Source organism: Corvus cornix, chromosome 5, assembly GCF_000738735.6.
Source record: "Corvus cornix cornix isolate S_Up_H32 chromosome 5, ASM73873v5, whole genome shotgun sequence".
NCBI lineage: Eukaryota > Metazoa > Chordata > Aves > Passeriformes > Corvidae > Corvus > Corvus cornix.
The window spans coordinates 16,290,440-16,318,277 of record NC_046335.1 but is presented as its reverse complement, the minus strand read 5'-3'; the positions used below and the strand labels follow the sequence as shown (position 1 = coordinate 16,318,277).

The 27,838-nt window shown below is 41.0% G+C and overlaps 1 protein-coding gene across 3 annotated transcripts; it reads right to left on the bottom strand.

Moving 5' to 3' along the window:
* Positions 1-8: 8 nt before the first annotated feature.
* Positions 9-26,566, bottom strand: GPR68 (G protein-coupled receptor 68). Of its 3 annotated transcripts, none has more exons than XR_005601962.1 (4): positions 25,830-26,566; positions 19,739-19,925; positions 18,821-18,940; positions 9-221 (listed from the first exon to the last, which is right to left on the bottom strand). XR_005601962.1 is itself a non-coding variant. In XM_010394218.4 (4 exons), exon 4 carries the CDS (start codon positions 4,512-4,514, stop codon positions 3,438-3,440), a length of 1,077 nt encoding a protein of 358 aa, XP_010392520.1. In that variant the 5' UTR covers positions 4,515-4,649; positions 18,821-18,940; positions 19,739-19,925; positions 25,830-26,565; the 3' UTR covers positions 1,928-3,437. The 3 variants fall into 3 exon arrangements, 2 of the variants coding, with proteins under 2 accessions (XP_010392520.1, XP_039408238.1); XM_010394218.4 differs by lacking the exon at positions 9-221 and adding an exon at positions 1,928-4,649 and having other exon boundaries at positions 25,830-26,565; XM_039552304.1 differs by lacking the exons at positions 9-221; positions 18,821-18,940; positions 19,739-19,925; positions 25,830-26,566 and adding exons at positions 1,928-4,649; positions 6,447-6,815.
* Between the last annotated feature and the right edge of the window lie 1,272 nt (positions 26,567-27,838).

Below are 27,838 nucleotides of genomic sequence, written 5' to 3'. Positions count from 1 at the left end.
CCGCGTGAAGTAACATTAAATTCTATCCCATAGAATTTCTAACAATGAAGCAGTACACAACAAATGGTTGTGAATTGTGCCCAACTTTTGTCATTTAAAGCTGTGATTTTTACCTTAACTCCAGATGAGTGTCAGCACTGAAGTTCTGCTGGCTGTCAGCCCTCACAGCAGAGAGGGGAGGGTAGCTTTGACACTGCACCTCTAGAGCACTGGTGCTTTACCTGTCATAAAATGGAAGTTGCCTTTAGTTGGAGTTCCAGCAGCCAGCAACACTTTGTATCTCTTTTCCTTCCTGGCAGGTGAGTTTTATTTTCCTTCTTCGATGCAAGACAACTTTTTCAGAATGAGAAAAATAATTTCATACCACAAACACCAGCATATTTTGAATATTAATCTCCTGAAGTCCCTGAGCACATAAAGCCTTTAAAGACATAAAAGAGTTGAACACATGACAGAAAGAAATCTTAAAGCCAGCTAGACATTCAGGTTCACCGAAGATCCCAATGTTTATTTTACAGATAAATCTAAAAAAATGATCAATCTCAAACCTTCTCAAAAGATGTTCTGGAAAAGTATCTTTGAAGTTTCACAATTAGAAAACATCTCCTTTAGAAGTCTTCAAACTCTCCAAACTATAAGTATTAAGTAAAATATTTCATATGAATGCTTGAACTTTTTGCCAAAGCCAGTAACCCTGTAGGATGGCATATGTTCACTGCTGCACAGAATTCACAGAATGAAATTGGCATCATTTTAAAAGAAGCAGCTGCTTTTATTCTCTGTGTGCTACTGACATACTACACTAACAGGTGCAATGTATATTACTCTTTCCAAGCACTAACTTTTGTCAAAAAAAGGTTTTGCTCTTGGTTCCCCCAAAATACAAGTCTTAACAGTCAGATTTCATTGAGAAATACAAAATTTAATAATTTATTTCTCTTTTTCTCTAGTGCATGCTTTTAAAATCCCTTCTCGTGTGCAGTCCCAAGCACTGTATTTACTGCAATAGCAGGTGTAGCATGTCTCTAGCAACCTTAGCAGGACTCTTGAGTGAGTTTTGACTGAGATGGAAGGAAAACTCTGAATGGGAGTTACCTTCCTGCTGTATTGGTTACAGTTCTGCAGCCTGAGGTGGACAGTTACAATACAGAAAGAATTGATAAAATGTCAGCTTCAAGAAAAAAAAGAGGAAAAAGAAGAAGAAATCCCTCCCTTCTGTTGAGGGTTAGCAGGTTAAGTGCTGAGAACTGTAGCAGAATGCTGGGCTGTGTTACACAAGTTTCCATCTGATTTTCAACTGCAGCAGCTGACCAAAGCTGACCACATCAAAGCACCAATTCAAATAAGCCTTAATCCCTCAGATGACAACTCCATATAGTACAGCATGCTCTGCATTCCAGTTGTCTAATTTAAACAACATGGGTAACTGTAAAGAAGCAACGCATAAACATGACAACAAATATTTAATCCTAGAACAAACCATGTGTGTGTCTTGCAGTCTGACAGGTCATGGGGGTCCAAGGAGTTGGTGCTTAACAATGTACAGGCTCAGCACTCCAGCAGTCCCTGCCTTATGACCCCCTTGGAACGCACAGCAGATGAGATGAAAGATTAGGAGAAAATAAAGCTAAACAGTGCTAATAGTCAGGAGAAAAAAATGCAGTTGTAATTAATCCAGCTGAGTGGTCAAAGTATAAAGAAATGTAAAATAATTAAACAAATCAAATGTTAACCTAAGCAAACCTAATCCCCTCTTGGGATTGGAGACATGAATCCTTTCTGCTAGAGGAGGGAGGAGAAGATCTGTAGTCTCACAAATAGAAAATAACTATCTTTTAGCCAAAGCTAAAAGATAGTTATTTCAAACATTGAGTGAAAAAATATAAAAAGAAAATTATAAAAACATTCTTTATTAAACATATCCACTAATTATGTCCAATATTGCACTCTCAAGGTGGTTTCCAGAAAACTGTTAGTATATATTCCTTTTGGAATCTGATGACAAGCAAGGCTGTGTTACAATGACATACTTCAGATAGCATGAGTAGACATCTGTCTAGACAATCTTTTGACTTAAAAGCAAACCAAAGAAACAAAACTGATTATACTGCTGGAAGTTATCAGCTCCAGGGTGCAGAGAGGTGTTTCAAAGAAGATCTGAAGCCAGAGAATTGAAAGGACAAGGGAATATTAATGGTGTAACAGCTACAGATACAAGAAGGTGTGATGAGCAGATCACTAAGAAGAATCATACAGGATTCATTACTGTAACAAAAAAACCCTAGAAAACCTAGAGAGGAGGTGGTGGTAGAAACAATACTATAGAGTACAACTCCCACATCTTTAAAAGCCACTATTCTCCACTTACTCCTGTATTTTGTTGCTGTCTAAACCAGGACACTGATCATTCATACATCATATTTCTGATACTGTATTTACTGAACCATGACCGAACCCTAAACTATATTATCTGTGGGCAAGAACAGAGTTTATACAGAATTCATTCAACAGTTTCCCTGACAAATGAATTGTTATATAATTGCCTGCATGGTCTGTGCTGCACAAAATACACAAATTGCAAAGGACACAATCAAAACTGTAGCAAGGTGTAGTAGAATTTAGATGTAAATAAATGAATACAGTGACTCAGAGAAGCACATGGGATCAAAGTGCCTCACACACTACCAACCTTCTGTTCTCTTCCAAGTCAACACACCAAGTTACTGACACTTGACACACCATTGGAGCCCAGAGTCTCATAGTTCTGGAAGTCTCTAGGAGCCTTATGATGAGGTTTAACAGTCTGAGATTCAACAGTCAAATAACAGCCTGAAGGTCTCAGCAGGTGCTGAGTTCCCTGTGCATGTTCTCCCATAACGTCTCACACTATTGGAACCACTGTTTCAGGAGGCTGGTTCTGGCATGGTCTCTACATGCTTTGAAACTGGCAGAAGGAGAAGTTATTTCAGAGAGTTACAGAGAGGTTGCAGAAGTGTTTTGTTGGTTCTTTTTCTTTCTAAAAGTACATATGGAGACATTAAATTTTTTCTGTCTCTGACCTTTTCGATAGATGATGACAGCTTGTAGAGAATTATTTTCTCAAGATGCAACAGAGGAAAACAGAAAGCAGTTAAAGATGAGTTCACTAGAACTACACACCATGAGTACTGGCTTATTCCAGTCAATGCAGTCATCAAGACAAACAGGGTTTAAGTGGTAGCATGACAACAACAGATATATGATTATAACTGAACTGACTTGGCATATGCTTTCCTCCCTATTGCCAGGGTCCAAGCACCTCCAGAAACAGCTTCACTGTACAGCATTGCTCATAAGCCTTTGCGAGGTCACACTGCTGTAATACGTGAATAATTCAGACAGATACACAACATGGCCATAGCTGCAGATTTAGGATCAAGGTCCTTTTTTGATTAATGCTATAGGCTGTCTATATCAGCTGTGAAGCAGTCCTTCATTCCAGCACCATCAAGTGGTATTTGTAATAATTCTGGTTGTTGCTCATGCTGTGTTCTGTTGGGAGTTTCAGTAATGTTCAGTGGATAGGACTCCTTTGTCTCAGTACTCAGACGGCCTAAACATGTTAGACAAGAGTCTCTCATCTTGACAAAGTTCTGGTAAGTGCTTTCACTGGAAAAACAGTATAATACTGGGTCAGCAACACAGTTAAAAGTAGTTAACAAGAGAGAAATATGGTAAACATTAAATACTTTCTCAGCAAATGAGCAGTTGTTCTCCAACAAGCTACGAACTACAAGTAGGATGTGGTATGGCCCAAAGCAGACTAAAAATATGAAAACAGTGCTTGAAACCAGTCTTTTAATTTGGATTTTCTTCTTCTTTTGAGTGCCGGGACTCTTGTGGACAACTCGTAAAATCCCACAGTAGGAGAAGGCCAGCAGAAAGAAAGGGAAAAGGAAGCCAGCAGAGAAGCGGTAGTAATTGACATTGTGCTCCCATTTCTTGATGGGGTAATGCTCAAAGCACACCAAGTGGCTCTCAGCATCCATGCTGATCTCCCCGTGCGTGAACACAAAGCAGCATGTCATTATTTCTTTGGCCCAGATGATGATGCTCACAATGGCAGCAGCCTTCATGGTCCGAAAGTGCTGAAACCGGAAGGGGTGCACTACGGCCAGATAGCGGTCAATGGAGATGCAGCACAGGAAGCCCACGCTGATGTAGATATTCTCATATAGGATGATGCCACAAATTTTGCACAGCAGCTCATCGTAAGTCCAGTTGTCATGCTGTAAAGCATACTGAAGCCAAAAAGGCAAAGAAAATATGTACAGCAGGTCTGCTACAGTCAAATTGCAAAGGTAGATACCTAATTCATTTTTAGCTTTGATCTGTAAATACCCATAGTACAGTGACAGACAGTTAGCTGGCAAGCCTAATATAAACACAAATATGTACACCACAGGGGATAATGTCTCATGGATATCATGATTAATGTTGCACTTCTCAGTTGCATTCTCTGTGAAATTCACCATCTTCTACTTTTCTCTCTGTATCACTCATCAGGGTCCTGAATGTAAGACTTAATTACATTCAGTTTTCATGTAGAGTTTATTTCTTCCACAAATGTTTAGGCTGAAGTGATGCCTTTGCTGCAGGATGTTAATAACCTGAAGATAAAGCACAAGGAAATCCTTAGAAGAGGTACAATTGTTAAATATATAGTACACTATTCAGAAAGCTGCTCTTTCCTAGCTGTAGATATTTTACAGTCTTTGATAAAGATAAAGCCTGTCTAGGAAATCATGAATCACATAAGTCCTAGCATGTAACAGAAAAGTGCCAGAAAATTATGTGATCCATCACAAAGCCAATTACAAATATTTGTTGTTTTAGCTTTGGAGGCATCTAAAATGTGAAGAAATATCATCTCTGTTGTACAGATGAGGCAGAAAAGCAGTAATCAGATTTCTCTACAATGGAAAAGGTGTCTCTGGTAAACCAGCAGTCCACTCAGACTTCTTCAGAGGATCTAGGGTTCAAAAAACTGTTGATTTTTAATTTCCATTTCTTAAATTTTCCTTTATATACAAGATACCATGTAATATGCAGTTCAATTCATCAGGATTTTAAAAAAATAAACTGAATTCTTAGCACTCTCTCTTACAGCTACTTGTAAACACAATCCTGAAAGCAAGCTGTCTTCCTCTGTTGGAAGGGCATGGTAACACTCCGGTACAGTGCATCCCCATGGTCTCAGTTCTACAGGATTTGATACTACATATTCCTTATTTGCCATCAACTCCCAAACCCACTCATTTACTCTTACTACTTACACACTTGTATCTTTCCTTTTCACTTTCACCAAATATGAATGTAATTGTTTTCACCTGAGGAGTCTGGTATAATCCAAACACATACCCACAGAAACCACTGCTATACTATGCTATGCTATGTTATGCTATGCTATGCTAAACTAGTTAAAACACAAGAACCACTGCTGACAATGGGTTAGCACTCAGTTCTACTAGGTCAACCCTGGACCCAGCTCACAGTGATGAAACCCTCGACTAAACAATGTAATACCCCATGCAGGATTTTATCACCTCGTGATATATTCACATGGGCACAAATGGAGCACTGGAGAACAGCAGGGCAAACTGTGCCTAGTCTGAAGGGGATGCATGTTTAACCTGATGGTGCAGAACAGCAAGACTGTGTTTCTTTCAATCTCTCCTCAGAAAATTCAGGGTTGTTGGCTATACCTTTGTAAGGTTAACAATTTGTGTACTCTTTTTACGGCTTCAGACACTATGAATTCAAAAGCAGCACTATCCAAAGATAAGACCTTGCTTCTTTTTGCTGTTTGCTATGCTAATGTGCATTTTTGTAATCATATTCTGTGCCATCTAGGAACATAAAATTTCTTCCAAGGCAACCCTTACAGAAACATGACCACACTACAGTAAAATTAGTGTCAGTTTTAGCACTTGAGGATGTTACTGTCAAATAATCTTTTTTGCTACATGTTTTTTTTTTTTTTTAATAGTGATAGGCTTTACTCCTGTAGAAACTGAAAAGAAAATCACTTGCTTTAGGCCAGAAAATAATTGCCTGGCTGAAATAAATGATCAAACCTGCAAAGAACTTCATTTTTTAGCTTCAACCAGCATAGTTCCACAGAATTCACAGCAAACACCTACAAATAAAAATTGGGATGTGTTTTTCGTCCCTTTACTTCTACTGTTTCTTACCAACAGAGAGAAAATCAGCCCTTGTTTTGGTGGGAATGTCCTTGGGAGCTCAGAAACTCTCAGTCGAGAAACAACAAGCCAAGGTAAGATCATCTCCCTCAAAACTTCTAACTTCACTGTCCCATGCAACTTGTGTGAAAGACTGCTCAAGTCTAGCACTCTGCTCTCCTTCTTTCAGTCTCAAGCATCTCCTTTGGGGTTTAAGAGACTCACCCCTTCCAGTGCAGGTGTCACAATAGTTACAACTCATGTGTCAAACTCAGCAGAAGAAATGCTGCTAAAGGGACCCAGTCACAGATATCTATGGTTCAGTTTGAAGTTTGCTCAAGGAGATTGCCATAACCTTCCCCTGGAATAAATATGACAATGTTAGCAGTGCTGACATTTACAGCAGAAATCAGTCACTAAAGTTATGGACAAATTTCCCCAAACACTGATACTTATTGGCCATTAGTTCTCCTGTAACACTATCCAGTTTCTCAAAGGCTTGATAACCATCACACATCTCTTCCACCTGCAGACAAGGGCAGTGCACAGAATCTTTGCTGAGGCAGGTTTGATAACCTTCTTACCCCACCCCGCCTTTTTAATCCAGAGCTCCAGGGCTGCGTTTGTATTTCATAGCATTTCTGTATTATTTGGTGACTTTTACATGTAAGGGTTTGCCTGCGCAGGATGATTGGCACACCTTAGTTGTTCTCTAAAATGCCTAAAATCTGAGGCCTATCATCATATCTACCAGTGTCCAGCCAGTGTCCAGCTCCTGTCAATAAGTAATAGTAATAGCAATTCAAAAGCTGTTGACAGTTTTGAAAATTCAGAACTGTCTTTATATGTCTAGCACTGAGTTTCATTCAGTGTTACCCAGTGAGTCATTATGGACCACAGTATGAGGAAAAGCAGATGTACTCTACAGTTGCAGTGTTTTTTGAAAATGTTTCTTTTCCTCTAAGAACTCAAAGTGTTTTTATCAAATTATGTTTATGTACAGAGAATATGATTATAAAAATAATTTCTGCCTAGTTTAAAAGTCTTGCCAGAATGCAGGATGTGAAGGAGGCAGAAAAAGTCTTATTGATACAATATTATGCTAATATAATATGCACTTACCATTACAACAACATTTCCTGCTCCTGGAGGAAATTCTGGAGTGGGCTGTTTGAAGGGGCAGGAAAAGAAGGCTGGCTGTAACAAATCTCTTTGCCTTGTGCTAACAAACCCTCCTCAATTTCAAAGATGGCGATGAAAAACAAAGGTCCAGATTCTTGGGCAATACCTGTCTTACACTGCTGTTCTGGTCGGTGGCAACAGTGAGCCAGGAAATTCTTCCCTTGTTTCAGCCTCCTCAGTGTGTGGGCTCTGGGCCACCTTTGTACCCTTTGACCATTCGTGCCTGGCTAAGGACAGACTCAGTAGCCAAACGGAAGTACAGAGGCAGTTCACCTTTTCCCCAGCACCAGGTACACTAAATATAGCTCTGCACCAGACAGGGAATGAAACTGCAGGATTTTTTCAACAAACCTGGTATCAAAGGACTGCACTGGCAGGTTTAAATAAATGGGTGTGGAAGAGCCCACTCTGTTATTAAAAACATATAACACAATACTTTACAGGCTGTCTGAAAAAGGGGAAAATGAAGGAAAAGTGATGCATGGTATAGAAGAGAAAAGACAAATAATTCCCCCATTACTTACTGGCAACATCTGAATAGATGAAGGAGAAAAATTTAAAAAGTTGCTCTATGAAAAACATCTAGGGTGCAGACAATCATGAAGCTGAAAGCAGTTATGAACGGGAACACAAAGGCATTTCTTTTAGACAGCTTTAATATGGACATAGTGCAGCTGTGTGACTTTTTTTTTTTGAGCGTAGTTCATGTAACACATTCAGTATCATGAATCTGCAGTCATTTCCAGGCAATATTTCTCTCTCCTATATGCCCACATCTTTTAGATGATACCCATCTAAGGCTAAGTCTTGGCAATAAATTGGAAGACTCTCTCCATCTACATGAGCTCCAAACAATTCTCTTGTTCCTGGATTTAAAATAAAGCCAAGGATCCCTGAGCTTCAGAAAGCCTCACTTTTTCATGCTTTAAACAAGCCAACTTTATTACTCACTGGTGAGTTCAACGACAGTTCTTTTCTTTCCCAACTCCTTTGTGCCTTAGCTGTTGACAAATGCATGATTTGCCCCTGCATGATGAACCATGGGGCAGCTCATGGGTTAAGCACTGCCTGCTGGCAACGGCACAGGAAGCAGCCAGAGCCACGGACAACAGCAGCCTCTTCACCTTGGACCAAGGAGTACCACGGAGCCCAGGTGGGTCTTTTCAGTTTCAGTGAATATTGCTACAATTTTTGTTGTAAGAAATCTGTCTGCAACTAGGCCTACATATTTTTTTAGCAGAGACAAATAGGACTGCAGCAAAGGACTTCCTTGCTAGAATTTGCAACAGTTGTGCACCCAGCTTGTCTCATTCACAAAGCACCCACTTCCATTAACAGGGAGTGTAACATAGTTGTGTGCCTGCATGGTCTCTTGCTATTTAATCTGTCCCTGCACCTGTCATACAGTGCAGACAGGCCTGAGTCACTTGGCTGTCATTGCAGGACTTAAACTGTCCTGCATACCTTGGAATCAGAAACCCAGAGTGGTTTCAGTTTAGGATTTGGTTCAGGCCATTATCTACACAAACACCAGCCCTTAAATTCACACGATAAACTTCCTTCAACACTTGCAGGTTTGTCAGATTGTTTGATCCTGTTTCACAAAACCTGGAAGAATAAGGTCAGATAAGAAGGCAGGGAAGCGATGACCAGCCGAAGAGACTAGGGACTGGTCAAACAACATAAAATGGGCAGGAAAGGGACAATATCCCTAGAGCAAGTTTGAAGAAAAAAAAAAAAAGTAGAAGAAAGTAGAAATTTGGGTGCACCACTGAGTATGAAGAAATGGCACAATGATGTTTGGGTTCAATCAGAAGAATTATGATGTAAAAAATGAACCTGTTGGAGCAGGTCCAGAAGAAGGTCACAGAAATGACAAGAGGGGTGAAGCATCTCTCCTATGAGGAAAGGATGAGAAAGTTGAAGTTGTTCAGCCTGGAGAAGAAGGCTCTGGGAAGACCTTGTTGCAGCCTTTCAGTACCTAAAGGGGACTTAAAAGAAACATGGGGACAGACTTTTTAATAGGACTCGTAGCAACAGGACAAGGGGTAATGGTTTTAAACTAAAAGAGGGTAGAGTCAGACTACATACAAAGATGAATTTTTTTATGATGAGGGTGACAAACACTAGCCCAGGTTGCCCAGAGAGGTGATGGATGCCCCGTCCCTGGGAACATTCAGGGTTGGGTTTCATGGGGCTCTGAGTAACCTGGTCTAGTTGAAGATGCCCCTGCTTATTGCAGGAGAGTTGGACTAGATGGCCTTTAAAGGTCCTTTCCAAACCAGACCATTCTGATTCTAGAAGGGTACCAAGCAGAAGGAGCCATTAAAGTCAATGGAAGATGTTTCTATTAATACAAGATAAGTAAAGGAAAAGACAAGTACATATGAGGGACAAACACAAATATGTATGTATTTTTATAATATATATGTTTATATAACATATGTTTATATGGTATGTAAGTATTTTTATATTTCTATAAAGATAACTGAAATATTTCCTGTTGGTTTTTATTCCAGTCTTTAGAACCAGAATTGTTAACCAGCAACCAACAAAATTATTTTTAACAATAGGATGGGGGCATAGAGGAAAATAGATCAGCAAAGGCTAACAGATATTTTAAAAAAATACATGTACTCCAGCGGATTTAGTTACAGCAATTTGTGAATTATTGCTGCTAATGTTTCAGGAATTATAATGAATTGGGGTAAAACAGACATAACATTTTGTTTTGTGAAAAAGAGGAGTCAAATTGAATTTCTAAACTAAAGTATTTTACATCTATGCACAATCTATTCAGTGTTTGAAACTGGCAAGTGGATTTTTCTAACGTGAACTTCTGAGTACAATAATTATTACTCTGTGTATCTGTTTCAGTTGAAGGAAACCATGAAAGTGTTCTGTAAATTACAAATAACTTTACTTTTGTCATTATCAGATGACTCCTCTTATAAATCTATTGTCAAAGAAGGAAGTCGGCAACATTTTTTTTCAGAATCCACATAAACAAAAGACTAATTAGTCATCAATGACCAATTTTTCCTAACATGGATATGCAACTATTTGCAGTCTTGGTAAATCATTCCATTTGCTCCAACTTTTGATATTCTGGGAAATCCATGTTATTTCCAACCTTTTCATTTCAGGTTTTTATTACTTTGGAATTCTTAGTTGATGCCTGTGCATAGGAAGGACAACTTGAGACGAAGGGCAAGGAAGGGAGGTAGGTTAATAGGCACAGTTTGTCCAATATCATAGAATCGTGGAATGGTTTGGATGGAAGGGACCTTAAAGACCATCTTGTTCTAACCCGTGGGCAGGAACACTTTCCACTGTCCCAGGTTGCTCAGAGCCCCATCCAGCCTGGCCTTGAACACTTCTAGGGATGGGGCATCCACAGCTTCTCTGGGCAACCTGTGCCAGTACCTCACCACCCTCACAGTAAAGAATTTCCTTCTAACATCTAGTCTAAATTTTTCAGTTTGGGGCCATTCCCCCTTATTTTATCACATGTCCTACATGCCCTTGTAAAAAGTTTCTCACCATCTTTCTTTTAGGCTCCCTCCAGGTACTGGAAGGCAGCAATTAGGTCACCCTGGAGCCCCCTCTTCTCCAAGCTGGAAAAAAAACAATTCTCTCAGCCTTTCCTCACAGGAGAGGTGCTCCATCCCTCTAATCATCTTGGAAACCTTCCTCTGGGCTCACTCCAAAGGTCCATGTCCTTCGTGTGCTGAGGACCCCAGATCTGGATGTAGCACTGGAGGTGGGGTCTCAACAGAGGGAAGTGAAGCGGTAGGATCCCTTCTCTCACCCTGCTGGCCATGCTGCTTTGGATGCAGACCAGGATGTGTTTGGCTCTCTGGGCTCCAAATGTTCCTGTCCAGCCTCTCATCCACCAGCACCCCCAGGTCCTTCTCAGCAGGGCTGCTCTGATCTGTTCATCCCCACCCTCTGTTGATACCAGAGGCTGCCCTGGCCCAGGTGCAGCACCTTGCACTTGGTCTTGCTAAACCTCATGACATTCCCATGCACTCACTTCTTGGGCTTGTCCAGGTCCCTTTGGGTGGCATCCCATCCTTCAGGTGTGTCCCTCCTCTCTTTGGTGTCATCTACAAATCTGCTGAGGCTGCACTCAATTCCTTCGTCTATGTCATTAATGAAAATACTAAATAAAACTGGTCCCAGTACAGACACTTGAGGGACACCACTTGTCACCGAGGTCCATTAGGACTCTGAGCCATTGACTATGACACTCTGGATGCAACTGTTCCACCATTTTCTTACACACGTAAGAGTCCACCCACCAAATCCATCTCTTTCCAGTTTAGAGAGAAGGCTGCTGTGGGGGGCCCTGTCAAAGTCTCTACAGAAGTCCAGATAAATGACATCTGTAACCCTTCCCTTGTCCACTGATACAGCCACTCCATCATAGAAGGCCATAGGCTGATCAGGCAGGACCTGCCCTTGGTAAAGCTCTGCTGGCTGTCCCAAATCACATCACTGTCCTTGATGCGCCTTAGCAGAGCTTCTAGGAGGATCTGTTCCATGATCTTGCCCAGGCACACAGGTGGTGCTAACAGGTCAGTAGTACCCAGGGTCCACCTTTCTACCCTTTTTAAAGATGAGTACAATGTTTCCGTTTTTCCAGTCACCTGGGACTTCTTCTGATTGCCATGACTTCTCAAATATCATGGACAGTAGCTTGGCAACTACATCTGCCTGTTCCCTCAGACTACTCATTCTATCTCACACTACTACTTATTCTTTATCTAGGATTAGGGCCTTTTTACCTAATGTGAGGTCTGAACAACTGGTTGAGCGCAAGAAAGTGCTGAAAACAGAAAAAACTTCGGAAAATCCCTATTTATGAAGTTCATGCAATGTGTAATTTCAGTCAAGCAGTCCAAATAGTATCAGGGAGGTGAATCACAGCAGAAATTAGTCACGCTATAGCTGCCTCAAAGCTTAAAAAAAATGACCCTAATTTGCCCCCCACTTCCTGCTGTTAAAGATCAACCAAGTGGACAACATGACCCTCCAAGTATTGCACTGCTGAGCTACTGTGACTAGTTCCTACCCACAGGGCACATCTCCTTGAAGCTCTGTGTATGACTTGCTTGAGTACAGAACAGTGGGTGGAGGAAAACACATCACACTACTTCCTGCAGACATCTTAAATCACTCTATTACTCAGAGAAAAAATTCCAAATCTTCCTTTTCCCTGAATAAAACCTCAATGAAGTCAATGTCCCTCTCCCCCACAATACTCCTTGACACAAAAGAAAAAAACCCATCCTGTGTCTATTGAAGAAGCAGCAGGCAAGTCATAATCAGTCATAGATATCAGAACTACTTATAATCCCAAACTCATACACTGATCCTTGTTGAACAGGACAATGCAAAAAAACCCAAGATTACACAGGTCTTGCTTATTAGAAGCCATATAAGCCATGATCAACATGCAATATTAATAAGAAACAATGACTGGAACAACTGTGTTGTAACCTGGGATTGAGAAATAGGAACTTCATCCTTCTAAGTTCAGTGAGTTCTGATTCATTTTACCATCTACAGCTTTGGGGAAAATCATCCTTCTGATTCATTTTCCTAAACTGTATTACTGCCTCTTTTGATGCTGCAGCCTGCTCTGACACCAGCACAGTGCTAGATCAGGCAATGATCTTGCGTTGAGGTCAGTGACTTAACATTTAATTCATATCTGTGTTGCATTTCAATGATTTTTGCCTTTCTCAGATTGCCAGTGTGTCCCTGCAGCCCCAGCACTACCACACAGCTCCTGCTTCACAGAGTGGCTGCTCAAAGGGAGCCATGGGAGTCACCCACAGATTTCTCTGCTGCTTGAGCATGAGCCACTCATTTACATACCATGGGCCGTAGCACACTGCCGGCACCCTGTCCCGGTCAGCTCGCCCCGTCCCAGTCAGCACACACCAAGGCTGAGCAGAGCTCTGGCTGTCAGCCTCTGCCTTTGGCCAGAGGCTCACGGCCCTGGAGCTGATGTGTGTATTAAGAGCAGCTTGCTCTCTGTACCCAGATGCTCACTCAGAAAGGGAACAGAATGCCAGCAACACACAAGGCAGTCCCTTCTGTCAAGCTTCCCCAGCATCACTCAAGGGAAAACTTGCTCAAAATCTGAAAAGTTAGAGAACAAAGCAGGGACCAAGGTATCTTTCTGCTTGCATCTTTTGTAATGCCATAAGGATCATATCCTCCAAACAGAACAATATCATTAACTAAAAGTCATTTGGAAAGCAACCAAACAGCCATCTATAGAATTTTTTCTCTTCATTCACTGATAATTCAGTGGATGAGACTTATTGTGCAATACTGCTGACAAGCTTGGGACATCCATAATCAATGCCTGACTAATAACACTTGACAAACAGGAAAGGCTGTCTGATGGAAAAATTTTGCTAGCTAGGTCTAACTGGTTGAAACTCTGGCATGTCCAAAGAGATGGAGCAGATCTCCTGTTCAAGGAGAATGTTAGCATTTTCATTATTCCATGCATCAGCAAATAATGATACATTCAATAAAGTCATCTCTTTTTGAAATGTCATTTTCTGCATATATGATTCAGTATATGATTCATTTTGTACTGCAAAAGTTTTAAGACATGGTAAAGTGAAAAGCTGCTTACAATATTTGAAGATTTTTCCCTTCAACTCATTTTTCTTTGACTTAATTATTTTTCTTCTGTTTGGATTTATCCAAAGAGAACAAATTCATCATGAGATAGGAGCCTGCTCAACTGAAGCACCTAACACTGTGTGCACTGTTGCCATCTGAAAAACGAAAATAATTCCGTTTTGCCTTTGTACTGTGTTTGGGTTTCCGGCTTGCACTGATCACCATTGTGCACTTCAGACATGTTTCTGTTCTAGATCCAATTCTTTCTAGTCTAGCACACCATCCACCCTTCCACACACTTCTGTTTAGCTACGCTTATTTCCTTTGAGGCTCAAGTGAGCCTTTTTTGGCTCTTGTTCTGTATTTCTGTATTTCTTCCTTGGATACAGCATTGAGGGGGGGTGGTATGTGTGCTGCATTATGCATATGTATTTGTGCATGTCTTCAAATAGTCCCCATCTTAGGTAGAAACCTAACTCTACTAAACTATCCCTTATTGCTATCTTTAATTAAATTTCTTCTCTTTTTTTTTTCAGTTTCCCTTCTGGAGATTAACCAAGTTTCCTGTAGAACTGAGTCAATATTCACATGTAAGACATGTTCTTCCATTGTTATTTCTCAGTCTTCTCACGAGAAGTAGTGTGCCTTGCAAAAGGTTTTTTCCTTTGTGCTCTTTCACTCGTTGCTGTTCTTGCTCCCTAGATGACTATTGAAAACGTCAGTCCTTTTTTTTTTTCACTTGAGGGTACAGGACTCCAACAACCTAGTTCCCAGTGGATTAATCACTTTAAAGAAAGTGCTGGCATCTGTATCTGCAGGTTTGCTTACATTTTCATTTCCTGAATTTCCATTTCTGGATAAAAGACATTCAACACGAAAACTGAGAAAAATAGTTGAAGAGGCATGACCTCACAGAAATGCAAACCCTCCCTTCTTTAATAGTATCAAAGAAGCAATTCACAGCAAAAGCAACAACCTTGCTGTAAACCATTCACACTTCCAAACATGCTTCTGACTAGAGAAAAGGGAGAGAATCAAATGCTTGTTCAGGACAGTTCTGATGAGCTCTTGATGAGACGGAAAAGCTGGCACAGGAGATGTGAGATTCCAAATTGAGAGCTGTTCAGAAATCCAGGTCCTGCTTTGGGGCGGAGGTGTAAAAGCAGCTCTGAAATTTGGACATAAGTTCAAATTTGAAATAATAGTTTTCTGACATGATAGTTTCGGGTATTTTAGTTTAAGCCTCTTGTAAGTTTAAAAGACAATTGCTATTTTAAAAGCTATATCTGAACAGTTCTTAAACACGGGCCATAAACCAGATACATCCTCTAATTAGGTATGTGAGTAGACACTAAATCATTATCCGTCACAGAGTAAAAACTCTCCTTCTTTGGCAGAAGGAAGACAAAATGCTTCCAGATATAAAATGACAAAATTCTAATGGTTACTAAAATATTGAGTTAAAAGAAAGCAAAGCCAAGAGATCTCTGAAACATTTCCATTCTTCCCTGCTGATATTGACCATTTTAGCATTTTATTCAGGTGTCGTTAAAGGGACTCAAATTTGATAGCTCAATTACATTTGCTCTTGTAATTAATTTGTTGGTTATCTCCCCTTCCTCTGCTGGCTACTCAACCTCCCTTCCAAGCTTTGTGTCTTTACTGCTGGCCCACAGAACACAACATAAGAGAATCTTGAAACCTTGCTGAACAACGCAACAATGTTCAGAAAGGAAAGTCTAGGCTCATCCTAGCAGCAATAGCTGTCCATAGCAATTTCTGAGTGGAGAATGTCAGGAGGACATCTCCTGTGGAGCAACAGTAACAGCAGCAGAGTGCCCTCTCTGTTACCTGAAGGTCAGATCAGTTTTGCATTTCTATTTGATTCTGGCATGATGACAGATCTGAGCCTAAGCAAACCCAGATCAAACTCCAAGACAACCCTGCTGGAAAGGAGTTTGTTGCCACAGAAACAATTTCTGGAAAGAGGGCTCCATGGAGAGGAACAGAAAATATACTTTCAGGGGAGCCTGTTTCTCACTCTCCCTCTAGCAGGGTTTTAAACCTATTATCTAGTCTTTTTCTCTTTTTCAGACAAATTAGTTACAGTTTCCAGATGAAGTGCCTGAAAAGCTCTTGTTTTGCTACCCTGTAGATTAACAGAGTTTAGAACAGTGTTTCTAGTGGAGAAAAAGGGTTACAGTGGATGTATCCCTTAGAGAATAAACTGCAATGGGTTTTTTAGCTGCTGTTGCTTACTAATACTTTTAGTTAAAATTATTCGTCAGTTTCTTCTAAACAGTAAAGCTGCTCTGTGTCTTTTCAAAAACAATTGCCACCAGCTGTCAGGGTCAGCAGCTCTGCAAATGCTTCAGCTGGCAGAATAATTCATAACAAGCAATAAAAGCCACTCAGAATAAGCTTGATAGGAAAAACAAACATATTAGAGGAGACAATCAGCTAATTACAAGGTAATGAGCCTCACAAGGCTGCCATGTCTGGAGTTCTCTTTCCACAATTCTTCCCTTAAAAATAATTACCAAGTTGTGTAAATGTCCTCATGAGTGGACCTGACTTTCTTTAGTTATCACCACACTGACACAATACAGCCATCAGAAGTGAAGCCCCAGGGCACCATGAATGCACCCTCAGGTCAGGACTAGAAAAACAGGAAGGCAAGAAATTTTCTTCTCCATGCACTGGAGAAGCCAGTGCATGCCAACCATGCCAAGAAAACACACATTTAGAGCATCAGCTGGTTCAGCTGAGTAACACCATCCACAAGGCTGGTTTAGGTGAGGAAAATTTAAGTTATTGCCCCCTTTGAACACCTGGCCCTGTGCAACTGTGCGCAGCCACGGGTAAGAAGCTTCCTGTCTGTCTGACCTCACAAGCAGCCTCAGGCTCACCCTAATTGATGACATCTAGTATGATGACACCTGTGTACACCTAGTTCTGCAGAGATTCACTTTCATCCCTTCTCTTCCCTTTCCCCATATCCCACTTCTCTCTTTTCCCACTGCTGTAAGATTACTTGCAGTCCTCAGATCCAGAACAAAGGGAGTCAATTTTTGTCCACCAACCACAAAGTGAAATAAATACCTCTCAACGAAGATGTCAAGTGACACAAGGCTTTTTAATGAGATATTGGAACCACCAAATCTTTCTTCATTTAAAACTGTGATATTCAAATCACAATGCTATGATGTAGACATTTTCACCCCTGCTATCACAGAACAACATGCTAGTCTGATCCTATAAACCCAACACTTTCTTACAGTATACTTCCTAGACCCTGTAAAGTCCTTTAAAACTTTGGGGATGTACTTTCCATGCTATCTACATCTATTTCTCATCTTACCTACAGCTGTTTAGCATGGAGTGTAAAATAAGCTGGAAACCACGCTCTTCTGCCTCTTCACTCATACAACAGAAAGACTTTACAAGTGCCTGCACAGGAGCAGCCTGATATGGGGGAATAACAACATAGCAGCAGTAAGACGGGGAGGCAGGAAGGATAGGGCTGAGGACAATAGAAAATTTTGTTTCCTCAAAGAAGAAATGGAAGAGTGGGTGTTAAATACACAGGATTGGCTATCTTTTACTGGCTTCTTGGTTAAAGAAAACTTGAAAGAAGAAGTGGTTAGACATTCTGCTCTTCTGGAGCCAGTGTGAATACAGAGTGCTAATGTGGAAAAAGTCACAGTGGGTACTGACTAACAGACTGCTCAGAAAGTCCCATAATGCTCACAGTGACTCTGTCATGTCTTATGAGCCTACATGTAGCCATTTTTACTTACTTTACTAAGTCTCCTTACATTTTTATTAATAAATATCTGCATGTGTTCTGAACAGAAAAGGACAGGACAAGCTGTTACATTCTTCTAAATTCTCCATTTTTCAGCTCCTCTCCCCATGCAACACACAAAAGAAGAAAGCATCACACAGTGAATTGCTTTTCTTGTTCCTTTACAAAGACTGACAAGAACCAGAAAAACGTTCTCATAACAAGGACAAGCTAAAATAATGAACAAAAATTTTTGATCCTATTGAAAAAAAAAATTAATTCCTCACCTGATGGATTTCACTTCACTAAACAAACCCTCACATTTCAAGTTTCCCAAGTCAGATTCTGAACAGCAGCAAGAAAAGTAGCTTAGTGTTTGGAAAATATAGTAATGACATACGTTTGAGACACAAAGACAAAACTACATGGGTGTACATGGAGTACCCACACATCAAGGTATGTGGTTTAGCAATTTCATGCCAGGTGTAACTTTTGGCTTGTGTTCTCAGGGGAAATTAAGTATTTAAGTCACTTACTAGTCCTTCCAAATATCTTGTATCTAGTCAACTTATACAGTACGACTAAGTTCTCTGAAAATGACTCCAGGAACTTATCTTCAGGCTACTGCTCTGATTCCTTGCTGCAAACAACAGTTTCTCAGTTTATGTTAACAATTTCCTCTCATCAATACAACTTGAACAGTCAGCTCTCCTTGTGCCTAATTGGAACTCAAGAAAGTGGTTCTGGGAAAATCTTTATTCCAAGTTCCTGCTAGTAGGAACTTTGCCAAGGAAATTAATCTTGAAGTTGTGAATTTTTTTTGGACACGTTGCTTCGCTTGAGTCCTTGGAGCACCTCGTTGTTTTGCTTTAACATCTCAGATAGAAAACTGTCTTACCACCTCTCCAGGGGTGAGACCTAGCTCAATGATGGAAAATTAACTTGCTTTCAAGAATGAACAGATAAAAATGAAACTCACCTTTTAGCAGAGTTCATGCAAAGACGTTTCGCCTGCAGTGTGAAGAGCACAAAACTTCCCTTCTCCTCACTCCTGCTCAGGCTGCTGGTGAGGCTGTCCTCCTCCCAGCTGTGAGCAAGGCTGTCCGTGAAACAGCGCAGGAAAGGAGGAGGAGATTGTGTTTCAGCTCCTGTGCTCTTTATGTTTCATCTGTGAAGGAGTCAGCCCAGCCCAGCCCTCTCCTCCCTCACCCACTTATTCATAAGTAAGAGAGATGAGAGTGCCAATAGCAGGCACTAAATACAGAGATTGCAACGTACACGGAGTGGTGTTCCCAGCCGTACCCACCGGCACGCGCACTGACCAGCAGAGAACTGCACTGCAATCGCAGCAGCTGGTGCAGAGGCCAAATACAGCTGCTTCCAGCTTATCTAAACACACACAGATGTTGCCTCATGCAGGCGTATTGAAAAGTATACAGTGTTAGTGTTGTTATTAGTATCATTTACAGTAAGTTGTTTCTAGAGCTTGCAGACATCAGACCATTACATCCAAACACAGCAGAAGGTGATCTCTGCATGAGGAAGCATCTTATCTCACTGTGAAAGAGTAAGGGCTGTGAGGGGGGGCAGTTCCTTCCTCTCTTGTCTAAACAGCCAGACAAACTGAGGGCCAGACAGACAGATAAACAGATCGAAGGGCTTGTCCAAGGTCACTCAGGAAGAGTGTAGCAGATGAAAAAGCTGACCTCCTGCTAACTGACAGCACTACCCCTATTCCCACAGGAGTGAAGGCTGCACTGTGGGATATGTATTAAATTGTCTGTCACTCAAACTGAAACGCACTGCTTTTAAAAACACAGATAACTACAAATTACACCATTGAAGCTGGAAACAAAAGCTGTTACCAGCTCAGGCTCTAAACTGGTGTGTAACTCACCTGATGCAGTGCTCTGCCATACTGCTGTAGGGACACCAGTGGCCCTGTATGCTCAGAACAGCACCCAACCAGGGCTCCCTTCTGGTCACTGCAACGGGCATGAGTGCTCCAAGGACAGCCAGACACAGTGAGACTGGAAACAGGAATCTTGTGCAGGGAACTCCAAGACATGTTCTCCATTTCCAGCCTGGTGGAAAGGAGAGTGACATAAGCACAGAAACAAAATAGAAAAAATAAAACAAACCAAAACAGGGAGATGACACAAGAACATTTATTTAGAAAACTTGGAAATACTCCAGGAGTACCCATGGCTAATGTCAGAAACAGCATCAAAAATAACTCCTCATTCTAAACACAGTCAAAGGGCTCTTCAGGTACAACAGGCTATCCAATGGCAGAGCCCTTCCTCTGCCAGGGCCTCTGGCAGATCAGAGATCTGAAGTTATCTACAGGGTTAAGAAACCTCTCTGAGTTTCTGAGGAGGGATGGAGCAGAAAAAATAGGAAATTCTTGGATGTGGTCATAAAAGGCTGCAACAAGCAGAGAACAGTCCTTTACAGGCTCACTGTGCTGCTCAGAGGATGTCAAAGGTCAGGCAGCATACCTGGCCGAACAGGCAAGGCACAGGCACCTGGGAGCACAGCCAGAGGCTGAACACCCTCTACAGTGTTAAGAAATATGAATGGTTGCTGTCACATTTATTAGGACTACTTGGAATACTCCCTCCTCTGATTAAATTTTTCTGTTTTTGTTGTTTTTTTGTTTGTGGTTAAATTGTTTTCTTTTATTTTGTACTCATTTAGTCTTTATTATTTATTTTTATATACATATATAAGAATATATATATTAAGAAAATCACGCAGACTGGGGCCTTTCAGGAAGTGAAATAAAACATTTGCTTCAATACCTCTTAATCCAAAATTATATACCCTTGGATACTGCAACACTTTTATTAAAGAATTTCTAAAATATGGTATTAAGAAAATGAAGTGCAGTAACTTCCTTGGTAGTACGTGCATTTTCTTCAGTAAAAAGCAACAGGGCATTATACTGACTACTTGCCTTCCCTGAGAGCACGTCAGGGCAGAGATCATGTGGTATACAGTTCTCACTGGTGGCTGCAGGGAAAGCATTCCACCTTCTGCAGGGTCCAGGCTGCAGATAGGGAACAAGCCCTGAGAAGATCCACAGAGAGTGATTACCCTTTGGGTACCAGGGAAAGCAGAGATACTGGCAGAGATAATATCGTGGGCAGTATTTCTTTCCTAGTTCCCACGTTGGGTGCAGTTGTCTTGTCATGCTGACATGTGTACATGCTCAAAGATGTGTTACACAGATGTTGGATACAGGTGGACAGAATATCCAGAAAGCACAGCCTGAACCTTGGTCATCAGACACAATACAGGTCTATCAGAGCGGGCTAAAAAGGCAGCACTTGACCCATGCAGCTGGTAAATTATGCCTTGCAAGTGGAGCAGAAACAATGACTTCCACAAACATCCCTCTCAGAAAATGACAGAGCAAAATAAACTCCAGAAAAATCCTGTGTTTGTTTCTTTTTCATCCAGACATTCTATTTTGCTTGCCTCAGCATGCAGATGCTGTAAAGCAGGTAACTAAAATAATGGGATTTAGGGGCTTGGGCCAACTGCCCTCATCACTTCCAAGGGGGCAGAGCCATGTGTTGTCACCTCCATCACACACACTCAGCCACTGCATATTATGTTGTACCATATTTAAGACTCTCAAAATGAAAAGAAATAACATTTTTGTAGTCTTTTATCTCCATGAATTATACAGTAGTTATTAAAGCTGACAAATAGCTATTACTCGCTCCAAGTAGCAATTCTAGCTTTTCACTCACTTTGGTCAAATCATTTTAATGTGTGTGATGATTAAGTAACACTATTGAATTGAATTGCTCCTGGCTTGCATATGTCAAAACTAGAAGCAGCAAGATTCAAAAAAAATGGAGCTAAGCTGGCATTATAAATGACACAGATGCCATGGAAATGCAGCAGGAAGGAGGTCATTTAGACCATCTCCTTACCCATTGAGAAAGGCTAGACTAGCTCCTCTAGAGCTTCAGCTTCTCTTAAATTGCCATTAAGGAAGATTCTGCCTCACCCCTTGCAATGTCTCCATTCCCTGGCTAGGACTGTTCTTAAGAAGCTTGCACTAATATAAAAATCTTTATCTTCTATATTTCCAATTAATTTATCTTTTTATTGTCCTTCTGTGAATGTACATGAAAAACAGTCTATTGCTACCTTTCTCAATATCAATCATTTAAATGTCTGAGGATTATACATGCTGTCCCTCTTTAGATTTTGGAGAGTAAGCAGCCCCACTTTTCCAGTGTTTTTTTGTAGATCATGTTTTCTAGGCCTCTACTCACCCACAACGATCTCATTTCCAGTCATAAGCATTCCTCCTTAAGCATATTCCAGCAGAGACCCTTTCTGGCAGTATTGGCATTGATTCCCAGTACCTGGTCTATGCTTTGCCTATGAGGGTCAACTTTGCTATGAAATTTGATTTAAATCCTTTCAAGCACCCATTTTGGTGAGGAAAAGAGGAAAATAAGTTCTCTCTTTTGCAGTGACACAGAGATATTCCCATATTCTATAGCTGAATAACAAGGACTTCCTAATGCTCTTCCTGGTACCACCCTAGAGTCACTGCTGGGCCAGCTCTTACACTGCCTGGAGGGGTGGCCGTGCAACACAATGCTTCACTTGTTTCAGAGGTTTCACTGCAGCCAGGCATCTTGCTTTATCTAGATGTTCTCCTCCTATTTTCCCTTGCTTCTGCTCTTGTCCCCATCTGCACTGCACCATGTGTTATTTTTAAACTTTCCCACAGGTTAGAAGGGCAACAGGTTGTTCACAGGAACATATGACCAGCAGGAAATTCTCTCTGTTCTCACTATGCTGGTGTTTTCCAAGCTCCTTCAAAATTTAAATTCAAAAGCACTCAAAATGTCCTACTTTTGCCCACCACAGCAGAGGTAGGAACCTGGAAGGGCAGCAAGGACTCAGTAAGCTAGATAGGGACAGCAAGCCATCCCCACAGGGCTGGGGTTTTTGCCAGGTAACATACACCTCTCTAGTTCCTTCCTGAGGCAGGGAACACTTTTCATTTACACTGAAAATGCAATTTAACAATCTTTTGCACCTAGACTGCAAATATCCAACACGGAGACTTCATTTTGGATGCTAGAAATGGGCTTCATGGAGGTGAACTTGGCAACCAAGTAATACCGTATGGTGGCTACCATGTGGATTACCAGTCATCATCTGCAGAGGATTAAGGACCTGTAGAGGATCAGCTGGCTTGCCCTAGAGTGCCCTGTGGTACAGCTTCAAGCACCCAGTTCTTCCCTCTGCCTATAAAGGGAGAAAGGCCTCACTCATACAGAAAAGAGTAAAGAGTGAGGTGATATGAGCATTACACAGCCATCCAGGGGCTCTGCCTGTTTCTGTTCACAATACTGAACAGCGCAGACATAGACACAAAGGAAGTGGAGAATGTAGAAATTTCTATGGCAAGACTATCAGAATTAATAAAAAGTTTTTTCAAAATCTCGGCATCAAGGGCAGTGAAGTTATTGGTAGTCATTACAGCTAGTCCAGAATCCAGGCTAAAATATCTCTGCTCTTGCTATCTACAGAACAGACTTTATTAAGTCTTTCCCCAGTTATGGTGCCCCTAGAGACACAGGCTTTGATGTGTGGCTCATTGTGTGAAGGACCTGTGTATGATCGCGGGTGGGTTGGTACACTATAAATGTGTGCATGAACTTCCATTCAGCTATGGGAAAGAAGGCTGGTCACAGGTAAATGGAGTTCATCAAGAGGGACAGCCATGTGGCCTTAATCTCCTGTGCTGCTCCTCTTCCCCCTATTAGCATGGATTTGGGAATTTTAGTTTGAGAAGAACTGTAGTCATAAGGTAGTCCATACACCAGTGCCCCAATGCAGTGAGGAAGATGGGGCCTAAATGCCCTTGAACCAATACTTCAAGGACAATATAGTCCCCAGTCTTCTATCAAAGCATGAATGTTCATAGTTCCTCAGATAATGGTGCTTGCCATAAAACATTGCTACAGACATCGTGCTAAAAACAATAGACAGGGGTCACTGAGTTCACTTTTTGCTTTCCTTCCCACGTTCAGTTTTAGATTCCCTTCTAAGCATACTCTCCTTTTCCAGGTAAACCTTGTTAAACAGATATAACCTAAGAGTTTAATACGTGAAGGGAACATTTCTTCTGATTTTAGTTACAAAAATTCATGTGGATGTAATTTGATACAATAAAGTCGTTGGTATCTGTTTTCATTCATTTGGCTGATTGCATAAGAGAACAAGCACGTGTTCACGTAGGGCAGGGTGGGAATTCAGGATCTGCCAAATGGGACCTGTTACCATTGATATGGCTGGTTAAATAAACAAGGAAAAGGATCTGTGTTCATGGGAGCTGAATGTGGGTAATAGAACTGGGCTTCAGGAATTCCAAGTTTTTTTCAATTAAAGAAGCCAAAATAAGCAAGGAAGGAAATTCTAAAACAATGAAAATGATGTGGAAACTTGTACTGTTAAAAATACTGAAGACTAAATAGAAACAATTTTGCCTCAATATGCAAAAAGTGATATGGATCTTCTTAAATGCATCTATCATCCTACTAATATTTTTAAGTGCTAGCTAATTCCCACAGAGAATAAAGATAATACTCTGCGCTGAAGAACAGAAAAATGTCTAGCGCTGGCAAGGAGAAGTCACAATGGAAGGAAAATTGCTGGAGGTGAAATGGGCTTGATCAGACTGTGGTAGCTGGTTCCACTATCTGAGCTTTGGACAGGATCTAGCGAGAAAGCTCCTTTTCATCCAAAGAATTTTCTACCAACACACCATGTGGTTGTCGTTGGAAGAAGTAGTTTTAAGAGCATAGCAAAATAGTATATAAAAATATACTATTACCCATCAAACATATATAACCCACCTCCTTTAAGCCTCAGCTATCCAGGAGCAAGGTGCTACTGTGTGGAAACACAAGAAAAAACAGCAATAGCAGAGAGATCCTCTTGCCAGTGAAGGTACCAAAGCTGCATTCTGGAGTGTACACAGCGTTTCCCCCACTGGATGCTGCTTTAAACCTTTTGTGCTCTAACTGATCTAAAACTCCTCCACATGGAGAAGGAACAACTGTATCAGAAAGTTGGGAGGTATGATGCAAATGGGAGTACATAAGCTGTACAGTCCTGCTTACGTGATGCTGTTCATACAGCTTCCTAAAGCATTCTACCCCTTTGCATCATTTACTGAAGGACCAAAAAATCTGTAAGCAAGCTCAAGAGACTGAGCAAATTGAAGGTTACCAACTTTAGCTTAATTTAAGTTAAATCCCAACTAAATTGATACAAGGTCTATTCCATTCAGTTTGTGCCACCTGTTTTCTCCATCTGCTTTTTCATAGAGTCACAGAATGTACTGGGTTGGAAGAGAGTCCTAAGGGTTATTGAGTCCAGCTCCCTGCTCTTGGCAGGACTATCTAACACTCAGTCACATGACTAAGAGCATCATCCAGACTCTCCTTGAACTCTGACAGGCTTTTGCACTGCTATGAGCAAGCAACCCTTGTTCAGAGGATTGCAGGTGTAAAAAAAGTTCCAAAGATTTTTCCTTCACAGACATTTCCCTGATTTGCATGATTTCTTCTACTTTCCCTTATAAATAGTCAAAAGGGTCCTACAGAAGCACTCAAACTGATTGGGAATTTTCCATCTCTGTAGAAGGCTGAGATGCTGCAGCTGAACATCCCCAGCAGCCTTAAACCACACTCATTTGTGGATTAGGTATTTGTGGGCTCACAGTGCACACAAATGCAAGTCCAAGTTTTGCATAACTAGAGAAAAAAATCCTCTTGCAAAGGTGGAAGGAAGAACTTTTTCATGGGTTTAACAAGAATGGGGTAATTTTGGTCAGAGGTACTTAAAATGGCAAGGGAACATAGACTTCCAAATCCCATAACGTTCAAAATACCCTGCCAAATGGTAAAACAATCATAGTAATAGCCCTATGAAATGCTCACCTCAGTTGTTCAGACATACTTTTCCATTTCTTGCAGAAAACTCCCTCTTCCTTCCAATGCAAGTCTCTAGAGATGCCTCAGCAGTCCACTGGCAAGTTGTTCTTCTTCATCTGGAATATCCTTCTCAAACACTCATGTTCTTCCTTAGCAGTATGTTCCCAAACACAAACTGCTATTCTTGCCATTTTGCACTTCCAGACTACTCAACGACTGCAAGAAGTGAGGTGATCTTTGACCCGCAATTTTCAGAGTTTTTTACATGGAGAAGGTGCTCACTGTTCCAAGCGTGGAATCCAAAGGCAGCCAGCATGAGATGTTGGAGAGGAAGCAGGAGGCTCTTATACTTCTATCTGATGATGTTTTCTTAAAGCACAGGCTGTTTAGCTCTCCCATGAACTCTCTCATATCATAAACCAAAACCATTATAACACCATATTCTATTAATCTATCTGATCTCATAAGAGCCTGGTGCAATGAGTCTCACCAATAGCTTCACTTTCCCTTTCCTAAGCGCACTCTCCTTGAGCAGAGTTTCAGATCACACCATAGGATGTCACTCACTGCAGAGGGAGCTGGGCTGCTTTTGTTTTCCCTTGTGCAATACAGCTTTTCACAGGCTGGTGCCAGTGCTCAGATCTGCTGCTCTTTTTCGTTCTGGTATGCAACACACATCACGCACTTTGGCATGGTCTCACCATCAGAGCTACGTAATCCTCAGTTATGATAATCTTTGGTTAAAAATGTTCAAGTATTTTAACTAGAGCTGATTAGAACATCTGGGAATGATGAGCTGACAGTTTCCATGGCATCCTGTGTTTTGTTTTGGACATGTTTTACATTCCTAGTTTCTGTGGAATAACCACATTTTCATCGTCCTCTTCTCAGGGAAAACCCAGTTTTGCTTCCCTACCATTATATCCTAACCCCCAACAAGAGTAAATAAATAAACTGTCTCTTCCATGTTTCAGCTGAGAGAAGCACAAGTACTCTTCTACTGGGGTGCCTTACTCATCCATGTTACTCTTTAATGGGATTCTTCACAATCCTCCAAATCTGAACAAATCTCAGCTTTCTGTCACAATTCACCAACTCGCATTTCTGTCTTTAGGACGCAGGTTAGCCTTTTAAGGACTTTCCTATTTTAGAAGCTATTGAACAGCAGCTCTCTGTTTTCTACTGCTCTCTTCATATTTTTGAAAAAATTCTTGTAACTGGAAAAACACCATTTAGTTTTGGAAAACTTGCCATACCTTCTCCCACTAACTTTAAACTCCTGTCAGTACTCTTAAATAATGACTCTTTTTCAGCTGATGCCATTCTCTCTTAGTTCATACAGCAGCCTCTAGCACCAGCTTTCAAGCCAGACCTTCATGGCCCAGTCTAATTCTCCAGTCCCTGTGAGCCCTTCATAACAACAACTTCATTCGTTATTTCTGGTAAATGAATTATTTCACCCTGCACTGTTACTTCAGGTCAATTCTGCCTGGTACTGGAGACTTGTAAAAACATTCACAAATTTTCCACCTAGTCTTGAACATTTCCAGCGCCGTCGGGATCTGATATTCCATGATCCTGATAGGCAGAGAAGCAATTTTTAGGATAAATTTTTTTTTGTGAAATCTACCACAACTGATTCCACACTCCACTGCCCCCTTCATCTGAAAATGCAAACCCACAATTCAAATGCTCTCTGGACAGTTGGGTTCATGTTTAACCAGAAAAAAAAAAAAAAAAGAAACAGTGTTGTTCTTTGTACATCAGTTTAACATCCAGGCTGTAATCCTTTCACCTGAATGAACAATTTCTGGATAAATTTCTTCCATGTTCTGTCTTAAAAGTAATTTACCTGTGGCTGAGCTAGTATGTCCCCAAATGTCTGGACAATCAGAAATAATTTCCGACCACATGCTGATGCACAGTTTTCCTAAGCTAAGCACCAGTTATTTTTACAATGTCCTTAACACTTTGAACTTCCCTCATTATAGAAAAAAAAAAGTAAATTCTATTTT